Source organism: Leucoraja erinacea, chromosome 36, assembly GCF_028641065.1.
Source record: "Leucoraja erinacea ecotype New England chromosome 36, Leri_hhj_1, whole genome shotgun sequence".
NCBI classification, from domain to species: Eukaryota; Metazoa; Chordata; class Chondrichthyes; order Rajiformes; family Rajidae; genus Leucoraja; species Leucoraja erinaceus.
Genome location: NC_073412.1, coordinates 597,704 through 616,523, shown reverse-complemented (window position 1 = coordinate 616,523; position 18,820 = coordinate 597,704). Strand labels below are relative to the sequence as shown.

The 18,820-nt window shown below is 42.8% G+C and overlaps 1 protein-coding gene across 1 annotated transcript in view; it reads right to left on the bottom strand.

The window, feature by feature from the left end:
- Positions 1-18,820, bottom strand: part of LOC129713643 (chondroitin sulfate proteoglycan 4-like) — a 61,553-nt gene that overhangs the window by 25,776 nt on the left and 16,957 nt on the right. Inside the window, exons 2-3 of the mRNA XM_055662849.1 lie at positions 15,327-15,490; positions 5,296-8,841 (exon numbers count right to left, since the gene is read on the bottom strand). Of these exons, the coding sequence (XP_055518824.1) occupies positions 5,296-8,841; positions 15,327-15,490 (3,710 nt within the window). The remainder of the gene's footprint in view (positions 1-5,295; positions 8,842-15,326; positions 15,491-18,820) is intronic.

Sequence of the window (18,820 nt, the reverse complement as noted above, 5' to 3'; positions counted from 1 at the left end):
CTACCACCCGCACCCCTCGTCACCCACCACCCACACCCCTTGTCACCCACCACCCACACCCCTTGTCACCCACCACCCACACCCCTTGTCACCCCCACCCCCGCACCCCTTGTCACCCACCACCCACACCCCTCGTCACCCACCACCCGCACCCCTTGTCACCCACCACCCACACCCCTTGTCACCCACCACCCACACCCCTTGTCACCCACCACCCACACCCCTCGTCACCTCACCACCCGCACCCCTTGTCACCCACCACCCACACCCCTTGTCACCCACCACCCCCCACCCCTCGTCACCCACCACCACCCACACCCCTTGTCACCCACCACCCGCACCCCTTGTCACCCACCACCCCTTGTCACCCACCACCCACACCCCTTGTCACCCACCACCCACACCCCTTGTCACCTACCACCCGCACCCCTTGTCACCCACACCCCTTGTCACCTTCCACCCACACCCTCTCACCTACCACCACCCTCTCACCTACCACCACAATAAGCTGGGTTCCTAGCCTGTCCACTGTTATCAGCCACTAGGGAAGCGAGCCTGTTTGGTGAAGATGAGTATGAACCTGATGATACTTCTCCTGATTTAATTGATCCCGATGATCATTGTTGAAATGACACGATGAAGGAGTTCATAAGCAATAACTCCTGCACCTCCTCCAACCCCATCTACTGCATCCGCTGTTCCAGGTGTCAAATTCTCTACATCGGCGAGACCAAGTGCAGGCTCGGAGATCGCTTTGCCCAACACCTCCTCTCAGTTCGCACTAACCAACCTGATCTCCCGGTGGCTCAGCACTTCAACTCCCCCTCCCATTCCAAATCTGACTTTTCTGTCCTGGGCCTCCTCCATTGCCAGAGTGAGGCCCAGCGCAAATTGGAGGAACAGCACCTCATATTTTGCTTGGGTAGTTTCCACCCCAGCAGTATGAACCTTGACTTCTAATTTCAGATAGTTCTTGCTTTCTCCGTCCTTCCCCTCCCCCTTCCCAGCTCTCCCAAAAGCCTACTGTCTCCGCCTCCTTCCTTCCCCCCCCCCCCGCCAATGTCAGTCTGAAGAAGGGTCTCGACCTGAAACGTCACCCATTCCTTCTATCCCGAAATGCTGCCTGTGCCGCTGAGTTACTCCAATATTTTGCGTCTATCTTCAGTTTAAACCAACATTCAGATTCAGATTCAGATTCAGATTCAATTTTAATTGTCATTGTCAGTGTACAGTACAGAGACAACGAAATGCATTTAGCATCTCCTTTGAAGAGCGACATAGCAAACGATTTTGAATTAAAAAAATAAATAATAAGTGTCCGTGGGGGGGGTGATTGGCAGTCACCGAGGTACGTTGTTTAGTAGAGTGAAAGGAACATCTGCAGTTCCTTCCAAAACCTTCCAACACAAAACCTGTGGCCTGGTACAGTGTCTTCAATACACTCAGGTGAGATAGAAAGGAAAATGTTAGCGGAGTGAGGGAGCTAAAGTGTCTCAGTATCTACATGAGAAGTTGCCAGAATGAGGATTTGTGTCGCAGTGTGTTATTGGCAAAGGAAGATAGCAAACAATTCATTATTTATTGGTTTAATTGGAGACGCAAGGACTAAGAGAGGATTCAATTTAGCTTGTTAATTAATTAACCTGGATCAACAGACTGAAGTATAATTAATTAATGTTGATAAAATTCAGAGATAACGTGCTGGGAATATGAATGAGAGAGTTAGGTAATTACTTATTCGATTGACAAGGACACAAGAACTGCTCAGTGGGAATGTTAAAAGTGAAGCACAGTAGAAAATAAGGAATAGGAGCTGAAAATGTTTAATTCTTCTATATGTTGATTGGTTTCTATCAGTAAAGGAATGTGTATAAATTCTCAAATCACCCAAATTATGCCAGGAGGGGTAGGCAGGAGTCCCCTGTGGCAATTCCCCTCTCAAACAAATGACTAAAGGGGAAGTGCCAGCAGTCTAAAGAACATTAAAGTGGATAAATCCCCAGGGCTGACCAAGTGCATCTTCAGAACTGGTTGAAAACTTCAACGCTCAGGAATAAAAAGCATTGCAAAAAGAGGTGAACACTGCCCAGTCCATCACAGTAGTGACCCCCCCATTATCGAAGGTCCATCAGAGTACTGACCTCCCCACCATCGAAGGTCCATCACAGTACTGACCTCCCCACCATCGAAGGTCCATCACAGTACTGACCTCCCCACTATCGAAGGTCCATCACAGTACTGTCCTCCCCACCATCGAAGGTCCATCACAGTACTGACCTCCCCACTATCGAAGGTCCATCACAGTACTGACCTCCCCACTATCGAAGGTCCATCACAGTACTGACCTCCCCACTATCGAAGGTCCATCACAGTACTGACCTCCCCACCATCGAAGGTCCATCACAGTACTGACCCCCCCACTATCGAAGGTCCATCACAGTACTGACCTCCCCACCATCAAAGAGATCTACAGGAGGCACTGCCTAAAAAAAGGCAGCCAGCATCATCAGAGACCCACACCACCCTGGGTCAACTCTCATATCATTTGTGCCATTGGGAAGAAGGTATAGGAGCCTGAAAATTGTAAAGTTCGGGTTTATGAGCAGCCTCTTCCCAACAACCAGAAGGCTATTAAACACTACAACTTCCAATTAAGCTCAGAAACACATAGACTAGGAGAGGCATCGTTTTTGTCTTGTTGATTATTATTGAAACGTCACCCATTCTTTCTCTCCAGAGATTATGTCTGCCCCGCTGAGTTATTACAACATTTTGTGTCTAAAGAGTGTCATAGTTCCCTTGTGGGACACATGACAATAAAACACTCAACTCTTGACAAGTTGGGATAAGGGTATTTCTGTACAGTATAACTCAATGACATTCCAGTGGTGCATGACTCTATGACATGGGCTGTATTTTATGATATTCATACAACATTAGAATTCTGAAATGAATATTTATATAATATAATTGAAATTAATGTAATGATTTATAATAACAAAGCACTTTATCAACCTATAAATTATTTTTATAGTGTGGTCACTGTTGTATCCACTTGTCCACAATAAAATACTGCAAGACAGGACTCTCCAGCTGTTCTTCAAATAGTGCATTGAAATCTCTTCCATCTGATGATTTGTATAAAGCTCAGTGCAACACTACCTCGATGATACACATATTGTCAGCATCATGGCATCCTTCAGTATCCTGTAGGGTTCAGGTCTAAACTGGCACTTCACCTGCTCATTAGTCAACATTACATGAGAATATTGGCTCCAATAATCAAATTAGTTGACAATAATCAAACCAAATGGAGAAGTAAAATCAAATGGCCAAGTCGAATACTTTGTTTCCGAAACTAAAACAAATCTTTGGATGCATATTACAGTGATATAAGCACAAGAAAGTACAGATCTTTTCCAAACTGCAGGAGACTGTCAGCCTCAAGATTCCATGCTGACTGGTACTGTTTAATTTATTGCCACCCTCAGGCCTTCCTCTATCATTTAAACAGGATGCAATTTAAAATGTTTCTTAAAGACTTTGAAAATAACTATAGGTTAGGAGTTTTGGTAATAAACTACTCTTAAACCAACCATTGATCCAAAGCAGATGTAGCTGATTAGATCCATGTGGTGGTAACTATTTAATTAGAAAAAAATCCAAGCAAATAATTCTGACTTTCTCTGCTGCTAATTAGCAGTTTCTTTCTGAGTGGATCAGGGCAATCTGCAGGATGAGGCTATCTGCTCACTCAACGTGAATCAGGGCAGCCTGCAAGATGAGGCTATCTATTCACTCAACGTGAATCAGGGCAGCCTGCAAGATGAGGATATCTGCTCACTCAACGTGGTCCAGGACAATCTGCAAGATGAGGATATCTGCTCACTCAATGTGAATCAGGGCAATCTGCACGATGAAGCTATCTGCTCACTCAACGTGAATCAGGGCAGCCTGCAAGATGAGGATATCTAATCACTCAACGTGAATCAGGGCAGCATGCACGATGAGGATATCTATTCACTCAATGTGAATCAGGGCAGTCTGCAAGATGAGGATATCTGCTCACTCAACGTGAATCAGGGCAGCCTGCAAGATGAGGCTATCTATTCACTCAACGTGAATCAGGGCAGCCTGCAAGATGAGGATATCTGCTCACTCAACGTGGTCCAGGACAATCTGCAAGATGAGGATATCTGCTCACTCAACGTGAATCAGGGCAATCTGCACGATGAGGCTATCTGCTCACTCAACGTGAATCAGGGCAATCTGCAGGATGAGGATATCTATTCACTCAACGTGAATCAGGGCAGCCTGCAAGATGAGGCTATCTATTCACTCAACGTGAATCAGGGCAGCCTGCAAGATGAGGATATCTATTCACTCAACGTGAATCAGGGCAGTCTGCAAGATGAGGATATCTACTCACTCAACGTGAATCAGGGCAGCCTGCAGGATGAGGATATCTACTCACTCAACGTGAATCAGGGCAGCCTGCAAGATGAGGCTATCTAATCACTCAACGTGAATCAGGGCAGCCTGCAAGATGAGGATATCTATTCACTCAACGTGAATCAGGGCAGCCTGCAAGATGAGACTATCTAATCACTCAACGTGAATCAGGACAATCTGCACGATGAGGATATCTGCTCACCCAACGGGCACAAGTGGGTGCACAAGTGTTCAACTATTGGAACATTGCATTTTGTAATAACTAACAATTTATTATAAATATGATCCCTGTCTACAATAGCAGCACTTACTAACAATAAACTGAGTGGCTCAGCCCAGGGCTTGCGATCTATAATAGCTACATTTTCCCAAATGTGCATGGAGCTATTTATTTCATGCTCATTAGTTGTAGGAGCAAAATTTTAGGCCATTCGGCCCATCTAGTCTACTCTGCCATTTAATCATGGCTGATTTATCTTTCCCTCTCAATCCCATTCTCCTGCCTTCACCCCATAACCCTTAACTGCTGCAATAATCAAGAATCCATCAATCTCCATCTTAAAAATATCCATTGACTTGGTCTCCACAGCCTTCAGTGGCACTGAATTCCACAGACTCACCACCCTCTGACTAAATAAATTGCTCATCTCCTTTCTAAAGGTAATTGCAATTTGTTATTTTTAACATAAATGTTAGAATCTGATTGAAAAAGATCAAAATAACATGTTAGAGGCTCCACTCCAACCTTCCCATTGGATCTTAACTTCATGTAAATTGGTCCAGTTATGAGAACACAAGGTAATGAATGAAGTAACACACAGCTAGATTGGAGATTGGACTTACGAGAAGTTGTTCATTCAGAATGCTCTTCGTTCCTCCTTGGTTTACAAATATTTTCTTATTGTGGACCACGACTGGAGAGTGCTGGTGACTTTCCATAAAGATCAAAATGGGAAAAGTTCCCTCTGTTTTAATCTCTTCCACTTCAACTATAAAATTAAAGGAATCCCTTAAATGTCTGCTGTTGTCGTGGTAATAATTTACTTGGCCAGTGTTTATATCTTTCTGTGAGAAAGTCAAATTTGGTTCACCGTTCACGAGAATCTTTCCATGTTTAGGGGGATCTGTTACTTGATATTTTATTTCCGCTTCACTCCAAATGTCCATATTAGTCTCCACATTAAGAAAATAGCCATGGATATTTGACTCTTGTCCCTGCTGAATCAAAAATATGGAGTTATTGACTATTTCCAAGTAAGGTTCCAATGCATGAACTTCCAGTACAGCTTCAGTTTGATGAACACCATCAGAGACTTGTAGCTGGAAATTTCCTTGGTGCGCACCATGATGTTTAAATAACACAAGCTTCTTTTCCATGTCGTCCTGACTGAAGCGGGAGAGTTCATGGGCAGTGTCATCTGCGGAGACAATATTACCATTGGAGATCCCCCACTTGGTGTAAATCAATTGGGAATCATCAAAATCTGAATCTGCATCATGAAAACAAAGTTCTGCTGTGGTTAGTAAGTGTTGTCCATGCAGGGTCACGTTAAAAGTCTTATTCACCACTCGTACAGGTGGCTGATCGTTTATTGGTGTTATATAGATTTTCAATGTACCATGAATCACATTTGCCTCGGGTCCAGCATCTTCAAACTGTTCCACAACAACAAAACTAATCTTGTCTTCCAGTGTTTCAGTGTCATCGTGCTCATACATCAACCGCTCTTGGAGAATATCATCATTGGTAAAGATTGTGACAGGTTCCTTGGTGCTGGGCTGTGTGATCAGTTTTCCATGCTGAGGACCGTGGGTAATGTTATACACAAAAGCAGTGGTACTCTGGCCCACGGTGAGAAGTTGATCCTTAGTTATGGTTTGTGTACCTCCTTCCACCACAACCAATGCCCTACTCATCAAAATGGGCACATCAGGATCAATGCCAATTAATATTGGATAAGTATATATGGGAGAGTGCTGGTCTCCAACAAAGACCTGAAACTGGAAACTATCTTGGGTTTCTTCAGTGTTTCTGATAGTGGCCACATAAGTGAGCCCTTCTTGCTTTAAATCCTCCTGAGTGAAGCTGGACCCGGCTCTTAGTACCTCATCCACCACCATTAACTTTCCTTTATCAGGCGACTTTAGAATCACATACCTGAACAGGTTAGCAGGGATTGAAAGTCCTTCTATTGCAGCCTCAAGTTCATTGTGTGTAATCTTTCCTCGTCTTACATTATTCAACTCATTCGGAGATATTCTGAGCAGTGTTATTTTGGCGCTCTTTATTTTTATTAAAAATACATTCTTTTCAAGAACTTGCTTTCCAATTGTCACTGAAAACATAAGTTTCTCAGTAATGTTTTCTGTACGAAACTCTGGATCTGTGCTGACGTATCGAATGCGACCCTGTTCTAGATCATGCTGATGGAATGCCCTTGTTGCTTTCCATTCCCCAGTAATATCCGGTTTCTGTACCTCACCATAACGTAATGGCTCAGTAATGTTATACAAGACATCCACCTTCTGCTTGAATGCTTTTGTCTTCACGGACAGATTGCTGATGGTGATCAGACTCATACCTCCTTGTGGGAGAATTAAACCAGTGTTCTTACCCATTTTTACTTCAGGTTTCAGGGCCACAATTCTCAAGGGAGTTACATCACTTACTCTTTCTCCGTCATTGACCTGAAGCAACAATTGGGACAATTTCGCCCCATTGTGAACATAGCGTACATTTCCTGCTTTAAGATTCTGACATGAAAATTCTCTAATTCTCTGATTGGGATTTCTTACATCTTCAACATAGCCTTGATCTTCGCTATTAACTACAATGATCTTTAATTCAGCACAAACATTGTCAGCATCTATGGGTAGAATGACATCTGGACTAAGGGTTTTCCTGGTATTTTGAAGAATCATCATAAGATTCCCATTTGGGAAGATTAGTTCTGGCGCATCATCGACTGGGACGATGTTTACATTTAAAATATACCGTTGACCCTGCTTTAAACAATGAGGGATCTCTTGCTTGCTATGAATGGATACTTCAAAGATTATCTGATCAAGTAACTCTTCAGATCCGTCATGATAATATTTAATATGGTGACTGATCACGTCCAACAAAGTAAATGCTCTTCTACTTTTTGCACCTGGGATATTTAGTTCCAAATGTCCGTGTCTACCATCCTGAGTTATCTTGAAAACTACCTGGGAATTTCTTATTCCAATTCTGTGCAGATCAATTGTGGGGTTGATGTGTTTCAGCTCCAAGGTGGAACTTCCTGCTTCCTTTACAGCTAATTGTGTCAGATCTAATAGTCTTGTAAAATTATTGAATATTTGCGACATGTTTTTTGTGATCAAACAGGGTGGGTTGTTCATTAGAATGCCCCTAAAACTTTGCATGGGTACAGGTGAAACCTCACGTTCTAGCCCGTTTTCACCTTCTTCCATCCCCTGGCTCTCTTGGTCATTGCATTCAGTGCCAATAGCCCTAGTGACTAATGCATTGGACAAGCTTATTTGATCTGAGTTTATTTGTATATTCTGAATACAACCGATGAATGAGCCAGATATTGTTCTTTCTGCCAACACATAGGTGGGACCATGTTTAATTAATTCAGAAGATGTTTTGTTGTTTATTCCACCAATGAAGAGATGCCCTTGGAGACCCAGATATGCCTTCTTATTGTTAATTAGTTGCTTCTGAGATAATTTATCATCTACTGTAATTTGTACATAATTTATATTGAAAACCAGGTGAACACTGTGCCATTTCCCATCACTAACAAAATGAATATTGTCCAGTACATTAATTCCATTTCCATCATCAATTAAGACACGAAGATGACCATCTGCAATTTCTAAGGCAATAAAATTTGTCTGCCATCCCGCATGGTAAAGTAGAGGAGCCTGCAAAACCAGCGTCTTCAGAGAACACTCAAACTTTCTTTCTTCTTTTGTAGACCAGCTTGGAAAGGAAATAAAGGATCTTGGACCTAGAAAGTTAGCAGGATAATTGTGCCCTGCTGTGATTACATTGCTACATCCATGGTCTATGTTATGCTCAGGATAGGCGAGGAATGAGGATAAGATGTTACGATCATTAAACTCTGCCCTGGAAATACAACCTCTGAACATGGTGGATGTCCTTGATGCATCAGGGATCTTTGCCTCTCCAGGTCCACCCAAATACAAGCCATAATTAACTTGCAGTTTATTAAAATAGTCAGGCACTTCTACAGCAGTGGTGAAGTGTCCATCGATACTCAAGGTTAAAGCCCTGTTCTCATGAACAAGATGAACATCATGCCAGGCAAGATTGTGAAGCTTCAGACCTGTCCGAGAAATCAAAACCACTTCTTTAGATCCAAGTTGAAATTTCACCTGAAAAACAAAAAAAGTCCTAAATTACTTTTAATGGAAATTGGTAGCAATGTGAATGCTCTGTTCCACCAGAGTGTGTATCCCCTGAAGTTACGGTTGTGCAGTGGAGTGGACAGAAGCTACAGGGAGTCACCAGCACACGGAATGGATAGTTCAAGAGAGAGAGTTCCAAATATGAGTGGTTAGTGTTGGTCGGAAAAACAGAGACGGGCTTAAAATGAAAGAAATGGTTAAGGGTTGGTGAAATCCCATTAGTTCAAGTGTACTGATGTTCCAGTGACTACACATGGGCCTCCACTAAGCCAGGTATTTTGCACTGAGTATCTCAGTTTCAGTAGCATTTGTTCAATACACATACAAGGGTCTTGAGGGAGACAGCGGTGGGGATTGTGGATGCATTGGTGATAATTTTCCAAAACTCCCTGGAGGCAGGAACGGTCCCAGTGGATTGGAAAATGGCCAATGTAACACCTATATTTAAAAAAGGAAGTAAACAGAAGGCGGGTAACTATAGACCGGTTAGTCTAACATCGGTGGTGGGTAAAATGTTAGAGACAATTATTAAAGAAACACTAACGGGGCACTTGGATAAACATGACTTCATCGGACAGAACCAGCATGGTTTTGTGAAGGGGAAGTCCTGTTTAACGAATCTGCTCGAATTCTTTGAGGAAGTAACAACCCGGGTGGATAAAGGGGAACCGGTGGATGTGGTATACTTGGACTTCCAAAAGGCTTTTGACAAGGTGCCACATAAGAGACTATTGCTAAAAATAAAAAATTATGGGATTGGGGGTAATATATTAGCATGGGTAGAGGATTGGCTAACAAATAGGAAGCAGAGAGTGGGAATAAATGGTTCATACTCGGGATGGCAACCGGTAACTAGCGGGGTTCCGCAAGGGTCGGTGCTGGGACCCCAGTTGTTCACAATTTATATAAATGATCTGGAGGAGGGAACCAAGTGTAATATATCAAAATTTGCGGACGATACAAAAATGGGAGGAAAAGTAGGGGATGAGGAGGATAGGAAGAGTCTGCAAAAGGATATAGATAAGCTAGGTGAGTGGGCAACAACTTGGCAGATGAAATTTAATACTAATAAATGTGAAGTCATTCACTTTGGGAAAAAAAATGATAGGGCAAGTTATTTTCTAAATGAGGAGGAGCTGCGTTGTAATGCAACGCAAAGGGATCTAGGGGTATTAGTACATGAATCACTGAAAGTTAGTATGCAGGTGCTAGGGGGATTGAGTATAAAAACACGGAGGTCTTGCTGCAGCTGTACACAGTATTAGTGAGACCACATTTGGAATACTGTGTGCAGTTCTGGGGTCCATACTTAAGAAAGGATGTACTAGCCCTGGAGGCAGTGCAGCGAAGGTTTACAAGATTAATTCCTGCAATGAGGGGATTGACATATGAGGAAAGGTTAAGTAGGCTGGAACTCTACTCTTTGGAGTTTAGAAGAATGAGAGGCGATCTCATTGAAACATATAAGATCGTGAGGGGCCTTGATCAGGTGGATGCACCGAGGATGTTCCCAATGATCGGGGAAACTAGAACTAGGGGACATAGTTGCAGAATAAGGGGGGGCTCTTTTAAAACTGAGATGAGGAAGAACTTCTTCACCCAGAGGGTGGTTAATTTATGGAATTCACTGCCCCAGGGAGCAGTGGAAGCAGAAACTTTAAATATATTTAAGACTAAAATAGATGGTTTTTTAGCTGCCAAGGGGATAAGGGGCTACGGGGAGAGGGCAGGGATATGGACCTAGGTATGGTTAGTATAGTAAGACCTGAGTGATCTCCTGGACAAGTGTCGATCGCCTAGATTGGGGTCGGAGAGGAATTTCCCGGATTTTTTTCCCGAATTGGACCTGGGTTTTTATCCGGTTTTTTGCCTCCCCCAGGAGATCACGAGGTTCTTGGGGTGGAGAGGGGTGATAGCGGTATAAAGGGGAGGGTAGTGTCTTGTGTTCTGTGTCTTGTGTCTACTGTTTGTGGGTAAGTGTGTCTGTTTTAGTGTTCAGCCATGAGCGAATGGCGGTGCGGGCTCGATGGACCTGGTGGTCTGCTCTCGCACCTACTTTCTATGTTTCTATGTTTCTAAAATGTTGATAATCTGCTATCTGGCCATTTGGAAATCTGGATGGTTTGAATTCTGGCTCTTTGGGTAATGTCTGCCACACTCCCTTCCACCCACTGGCTTCCACGTTCCCTTCCACTCTCCAGGGCCCCAAACGCCCCTGCTCCCTTCCCCTGTGTGTGGCCCTGACTCCCATTCAACATACTGAAGCCTCCTTTCCCATGTTCCCTCTAAATGTACTCTGGAAAATTGATCATAATAGCATGTAACATCTAAATAAAAGTACATTTTTAAATGTTTAGGTAGACAAAAATGCTGGAGAAATTCAGCAGGTGAGGCAGCATCTATTGAGTGAAGGAAATAGGCAATGTTTCGGGTCGAGACTCTTCTTCAGACTGATGTGAGGGTGGTGGGGATGGGGGGGGAGGGGGAGGGGGGGGAAGAAGAAAGGAAGGGGAGGAGCCAGTGGGCTGAGGGAGAGCTGAGGAGAAAGTAAAGACTACAGGAAATTAGAGAAGTCAATGTTCGTACCGCTGGGGTGCAAACTGCCCCTCCAATTTATGGTGGTCCTCACTCTGGCCATGGAGGCCGAGGACAGAAAGGTCGGATTCGGAATGGGGAGTTGAAGTGCTGAGCCACCGGGAGATCAGGTTGGTTATTGTGAACCAAGCGGACGTGTTCGGCGAAGCGATCGCCAAGCCTACGCTTGGTCTCACCGATGTAGAGCAGCTGACATCGAGAGCAGCGGATGCAATAGATGAGGTTAGAGGAGGTGCAGGTGAACCTCTGCCGCACCTGGAAAGACTGCTTGGGTTCTTGAATGGAGTCAAGGGGGGAGGTAAAGCAACAAGTGTAGCATTTCTTGCGGTTGCAAGGGAAAGTGCCTGGAGAGGGGGTGGTTCGGGTGGGAAGGGACAAATTGACCAGGGAGTTATGGAGAGAGCGGTCTCTGCGGAAAGCAGACAGGGAAGGAGATGGGAAGATGTGGCAAGTGGTGGGGTCACGTTGGAGGTGGCGAAAATGAAGGAGGATTATTTGTTGTAAGTGACGGCTGGTAGGGTGGAAGGTGAGGACAAGGGGGACTCTGCCCTTGTTACGAGTAGGGGGATGGGGAGTGAGAGTAGAGTCACGGGGTATATAAGAGACCCTGGTGAGAGACTCATCTATGGTAGAAGAGGGGAACCCCCGTTCCCTGAAGAATGAGGACTTCTCCGATGCCCTGGTGTGGAACGCCTCATCCTGGGTGCAGATGCGGCGAAGACAGAGGAATTGGGAGTAGGGGATGGCGTCCTTACAGGAAACAGGGTGGGAAGAAGTGTAGTCCAGATAGCCATGGGAGTCAGTGGGTTTATAGTGGATGTCGGTCAGGAGTTCATCACCTGCGATGGAGATAGTGAGATCAAGAAATGGTAGGGAAATGTCGGAAATTGTCCAGGTGTATTTGAGTGCCGGATGAAAGTTAGTGGTGAAATGGATGAATTCAGTGAGTTGTGTGTGGGTGCAGGAGGTAGCACCAATGCAGTTGTCCATGTAGCGGAGGTAGAATTCGGGGATAGGGCCACTGTATGCTTATGTATAAAATGTTTATGTGTATTAATTTAGAAAATAATTTTCAATAGTCTGAACAATCTGTTGGTCTGACAGCACTTAAATCCCAAATGTATCAGATTATTGGAGTTTTACTGTAAGACAATAGACTTTAGGTCACATTTCTTAAGACATTGACTCCTCATGACTATTTCTTTATCAACTGTTTCTTTATCCTTTATTTATTTCATTTATCCCATTGCCTAAATTATATTTGGAAACCCTGGTTCACCAGGTGGTGGATAATCTTCATGTAAAACTTCAACACAGGACAATTTGTAAGCAACATGTGTGTTCCCAAAGCATAAAGCAGGATGTCTGGAAATATGCTCTCTGTTTTAGCTCTAGTTCAATATTAAATATAAATAATTACTAATGTGGTTAAACAGTTTATTCCATATATGGTAACTGTGGTTTGTTTCCCAGCCTAGGTACCAAAGCAGGGTTTGACTGTCTGCTGCAGACATTGCTTGCAGAAGAAGTCCCAAGTTTCCATTCATATCCTCTCTAATACCCAACATATCTGACCCAGTAAAGATGGTTTAGAGTAGAAAAAAAAGATCTTTCCAGAGTTAACCTTTGAAAGATGAAATTGGTGATCGTAACCCCGGAAATACTTCCCACATTCGAATAATCGCTGCCCATTAGTGATTTGGGCTGGACTCACTGTAGTACATGTCCATTATGTTCTTTAAAAAAAAAATGGAGGTATCTGATCAAGGACCCAGACTCTGTACCCGAACGTCACAGCTGTGATGTACAGGAAGTCCCTTCCTATTTTCACAGTCGATAGCTTAAATGGGACTTATTTTTAGCAGTTGCAGTGTTTATTTGAAGATATTTCAATGTTTCTTTGTCCATGACTGGTTTACTTGTTAATTTGATCATCTTGCTTGGTTGCTTTGCAAGATTTCCACATACCTTTTCATGGCTACACCACAGTGTGGCCCTTGGCACTTTGTGGAGCTAGAATTTCATGAAAGCTACGTATCTTTTACCAGTTGTCAGAATTGGAAACTTTGTCCCTGGGTACACAGGGCTTGACACATGCTGGTCATTTGTTTAACTCTGCTGTCCACTTTTCATGATACTGAGTCAGCTCCTTCACTGTAGGCATGTGCACTGCAAACACAGTCTTCAATACAGACAAGACCACATTGATCAATGTGTGATCCATGCGACTGACAAAAACAACACAGGGATACTGTATTTAGTCTAGGTTGGGTGTTGACTTCATATAAACCTAAAACATGGCTCTGTTCATATAAATATCGGCTTGGTACATGTCTGATGTAATGTTTGCTTCTTGCTAACTTGACGTGTGTAAACACCGAATGGGACATAGGGCAAAAGACATCTAATTAAGAGGATGGACTGAGGAACATAAATATTCAGAGAGGGGAGAGTCTTGAATGTTTCTTAACATTTTTGTGGTCTGGGAAAATCTTTTTTGAGAGACTAACTTGCTTTGGAAAGGATCCATAATAGATCAAGTTATATAAATATCCTAAGGTACAAACACATTTAATATACTAAATTATATTTCTTGTTTAATGATTCCTTATATTATGTAGACAATCCACATCTGGAATTCCCTTGGACATCCTACTTTGCCATTACAAACTCAATTATGCTTATAGGTGAGGATGTTGAGATGAGCGAGCGGGAGGAACCCTGAGCAAATCCAATATTTTTATTGATTTGTTTACAGAATGTTGGTATCACTAGCAAGGCTGACATTTATTGCTCACCACTATTTGCCCACGTGAAAGTGGGCGTGAGCCATTTGTTTAACTGCTCTGATCCTTTTGTTGAAGATGCCATTTGGTATGGAATTCTAGGATAGATCCAATGATGATGAATGAGGTGATATATTTCCTTTATGATGGAGGGGAACCTGCAAATAATGGTATGATGCTATGCACATATGCCGCCTGGCCCTATCCGTCTTGCTAATGATGATCATGTGTTTAGGAGGTGCTGTCACAGTGGCTTGAGTGAATGAGTGTAATGTTGGAGGTGGCACACACTGCAGATACTATGTGCTGGTGGTGGAGAGAATGAAGATGTAGTGCCAAAGTGTCCTGCTTTGTCCTAAATTGTAGTGTGTTTTTCAATGGAGTTGTGAATGCTGCAAACAAACAATGTGCCATATTAGTGGAGGATCCAGGATTACATGTAAAGGACAGAAGAACAGAATGTGTTTGTGTATGGGGACGACTCAAGGTGCTCACTTCTCCTTGATTCTACAAAGTCAATTATCCTGTGGCATAAAACAATGGAGGAACTCAGTGGATCAGGCAAAAGGGGTTTGGATCAGGACTGAGAGTGTGGAGAGAAGTGGGCCAATATAAAGAGGTGAGAGGTAGGGGTGAAATGTGCTAGTAAGTAGGGGATAAGGGACAGGCAGATGGAGTCAGGTTAGAGGAATGGGATAAGAAGAGTAAGCCAAGAGAGGAGAAATCCAGATGGATTGGTATGGGTGCTGAGCAGATGGAACCAGTTGGGGAGGGCAATGAACATGGGTAATGGGGATGGGGGTGCAGGAATGGAAAAGTTGAACAAATGGAGAGAGATTTGAGGTGAACTAGTCAGCCTGAGAAAGTGACACAGGGGATGTGGATTACCTGAAATTGAAAACTTCAATGCTCATTTCATTGGCTATGGAAAATCCAGGTGGAATATAATGCTTATTCTGCAGAATATTTCTCAACGTGTGACAAACTATTGCCAGAAAGGGCCTGATCTAAAAGACCAGGATTGTATTTTACACCTGTTAACCACATTGGATACCCAGTGTAATACCCTACCTGTATTTCTCCAGCATGTAATTCCATGAGCAGGTAATCACTGTGGCCTGCAGCCAAGAAGAGAATCCCGCTGTGTTTACTAGTCAGGAACTTCATGGAGAGCCTACTGAAAGTAGTTGACTCAAGCTCTCTCACTTCCACATAGCCATCTCCAAAGAAAGACACTGCAACACATAGTAAAATATATCAGTCAATGTGAGGACAGATAGAGCAGTATTAAATAGACAGGTCAGGCATAGCATGTACAATGATTCAAGAGCAATGTTCTTCTTGCTAAGTTTCTCACAGCTTGCTAAGATCTTAATTCTTTATTTGTGTTGTCTTGAAAATACGAATTGTTTTAGCTCAAAACTTTAGCTCAGTGTGGTTTTTTACAATAATTCAACCACTGGATTTATCATTTTGACGTGTTTTGTTTTCCAATTTACCCGCCTTCTGCCAAAGGACGTTGATTAGGAATATACCTATTCCCTCTACTTCATTCAATGATGCTCAGATTAGTTCCAATGCTGTGTCCATATGGCCACCTTGATCAGTGAACTTTGTAAAGGTTAAGGAACATATTTGGGAATTTCAAGTTCTGCTTGATTTCAGCTCCCACATGTGAACCTGCTGAGTGTGAGTAGCTCTTTCCAGCAGTATTTAAACGGCACAGCTCTTCAACCATCTCAATGGTGACTACACTCCAAATCTGCTTCTTCGGATGGAGGCTGCATGGAAATTCTGAGGTTATGGAGGATGCTATTGAAATTCTCTCCGTAAATGCACAGGAGAAAGTGAGCAATAACATTTGAGCTGGAAAAGAAACACACCCTGACATTGCAAGGAAAGAGAGAGAGCTTGGAAAAAAATGTACGTGAGGGAATGTCAATGAAAAATAGGCGACTGGTGGGTGAGGTGCATGTTTATAGTCTACAGTAAGTTTGGCAGGTCAAAGACGGAGATGAGAGTATATTTTCTATCCATACTATCTATAATCTATAACCCAAATTGCTAAAAATAGGCCCCATTCCTTTACACGGAAAATATCTTAGTGACTTGGCTCCAGTTTGGTTTAGTCAATTTGTATAGAGCAGGAGCACTGAATGAGTACAGTGCTGTTTTATGATGTATCCAACAGAATGACTCACTCTTTCCTGAGTAATTCTAGCAACCCTCAGATTATTTTCTTCTCTGACAGAATGTCTAAAATCCAAATTTAGTTGTTGGGCAGCAGTTCCCTTAGAGTACGATCCAAGCCCATCACAAAGCCCTTCTTGAGAATAGCAGGCACACTGCCCGTGACTGGCCTTTAGTTCTGTGTTTTATAGCAAGTGATTTTCAGTTACTCAAAGAAGCCCTGCTTACAGCTGCAGCAACAAGCTACAACACAAACCATGTTACTTTCTAAAGCAAATGTGCATCAAAGAATATCCACCAACACTGCCCTTTTGAAATACAAGGGCATCCTTTACAGAAGTAAAGTTAGTTCCGGGAAGAGCATTTGACATTTCAACTGCATAAAATTTAAAATGCAGTTTTCAATGTAGTTTAGCCTTCCGCTGTACTTAACATTTATGGGGAAATCCTGCTATTTTTAGGATTGGCTTTCGGAGTAGAATGATAGTAAGCCAGCAACTGGTGCCCCTAATTTTCTCCCCCTTCCTCCAGAAGATGCTGACAATCCATCTCTTGTTAGTTTGGGCACCTTTTAATATGATCACTCTTCACATTACCAACCCAGGTAATTAATTTTAGCTAGTTATTTGACCATGAAAGGCCCTGAAAATTGTGTTCTAGATGGACGGTGGTGAAGAAGGCTTTGCTATGCCGTCCTTCATCAGTAAAAGCATTGAGTACAAAATTTGGGATGCTATTTTGCAGTTGTACAAGATATTGATGAGGCCATATATAGCATATTGTGTTGAGTTTTGGTCACTCTGTTATAGGAAAGATGCCAGTAACCTGAAAGAGTTTAGAGAAGATTGATGAGGATGTTGCCAGGATTCAAAGAGCTGAGTTATCGGGAGAGATTGAGCGGGCTGGGACTTACTTCCTTGGAATGTACGATACTGAGGGGTCATGAAGGGAATAAATAGAGTGAATGCTCAAAGTCTTTTTCCCAGAATTGGGGAATCAAGAAATAGGGTTAGGGTGAGAGGGGGAAAAATAGGAGTTAAGGTGAGGGGGGAAAAAATGAACAGAAACCTGACAGAACTTGAGAGGCATAGATTGGACATTTAGTCAGAATCTTTTTACAAGGTGGAAATATCATATACAAGAGGGCATAGTTTTAAGGTGTGAGGGGCAAAGTTTAAAGGAGATGTACAAGGTGTGTTTTTTGCAGAGTGGCGAGTGCTGGAACTTGCTGCCGAGGGAGGTGGTAGAGGTAGCTATGGCAGACACGGTTCTGAGGCATTTAGGCAGACACAAGAACAGAGAGGACATAGATGATATGCACCATGTGCAGGCAGATAGGATTAGTTAGATTGGCATCATGGTCAGCACAGAGATGGTGGGCTGAAGGGTCTGTTCCTGTAGTGTGTTGTTCTATATCCTACATAAGATGGTCCTCCCTTTCTGCTCGTAATAATTATCCAAAATGTTTAATATAGGGATGAACATTGGGTGAGAACTAGTCTGGCTGAATAGTGCCTTAAGACAATGAGTCGCCTGAAGAAATCACCACCTAGGCTCATGTAGACATAAGGAATGGACACTTGGACCAGGTACAGAGGGGCTGAAAGACTACACAAAAATATTCCCCAGCATGTCAACATCTGCTAGAAAGAGAAAGTTAACCAGGTGAACATGAAGACAGCCAAATCTGCTAAAATACAAAGCCTTGGAAAGCTCTTGTAAAATAGTTTGGAGTCCTTAAGGATTATAATTTTGAGCATTATGGCAAGACATACATATCGGTCCTGGAAGAGATTATGCTTCTAGTTCACTCATGGTGACCTGGCTGCCTTTGTTACAGTTGTGCAATAGAACCAATGCTTATCTGAACAAGGCGCAGTAAAAGTTAACTTTGTCCTTTTGATCCTTGCCTAGCAGGATTGAATTGAGACTCGAAAACCCAATTCACAAGGCATCCTTAAGAATTTCAATGTGAACCAGATTTGAGCGCAAAACTCAAAGGTTTCTGTTCAATATATTATGCTAATCATTCTCCCCATCCACCCACAAGCTTTCTTAAATTAAGGCACCACACAAAATGTAATTCCTGTTTCCCACAGTGGAATAGAAATCCATCTGTCCCCATAAACATGCTGTGAACACGGGCTGTTTATTGTATCCAATGTATATTTTTAAACAGAAACTTAAAAGTACTGTACAGCGGTTTAATTAATTATTCCAAACTTTGTCCATGATATTCTTATGGGAACTTCTTATTTTACAATTAACTTCCTTGTGGGACACATTTGTGTTTAGATCTGAATGTCATAAAGTTCTGTTAATTAATAGTTTGCATTATAAATAGCATTGTTTTTACAACAGCCTGAATTGCCTGT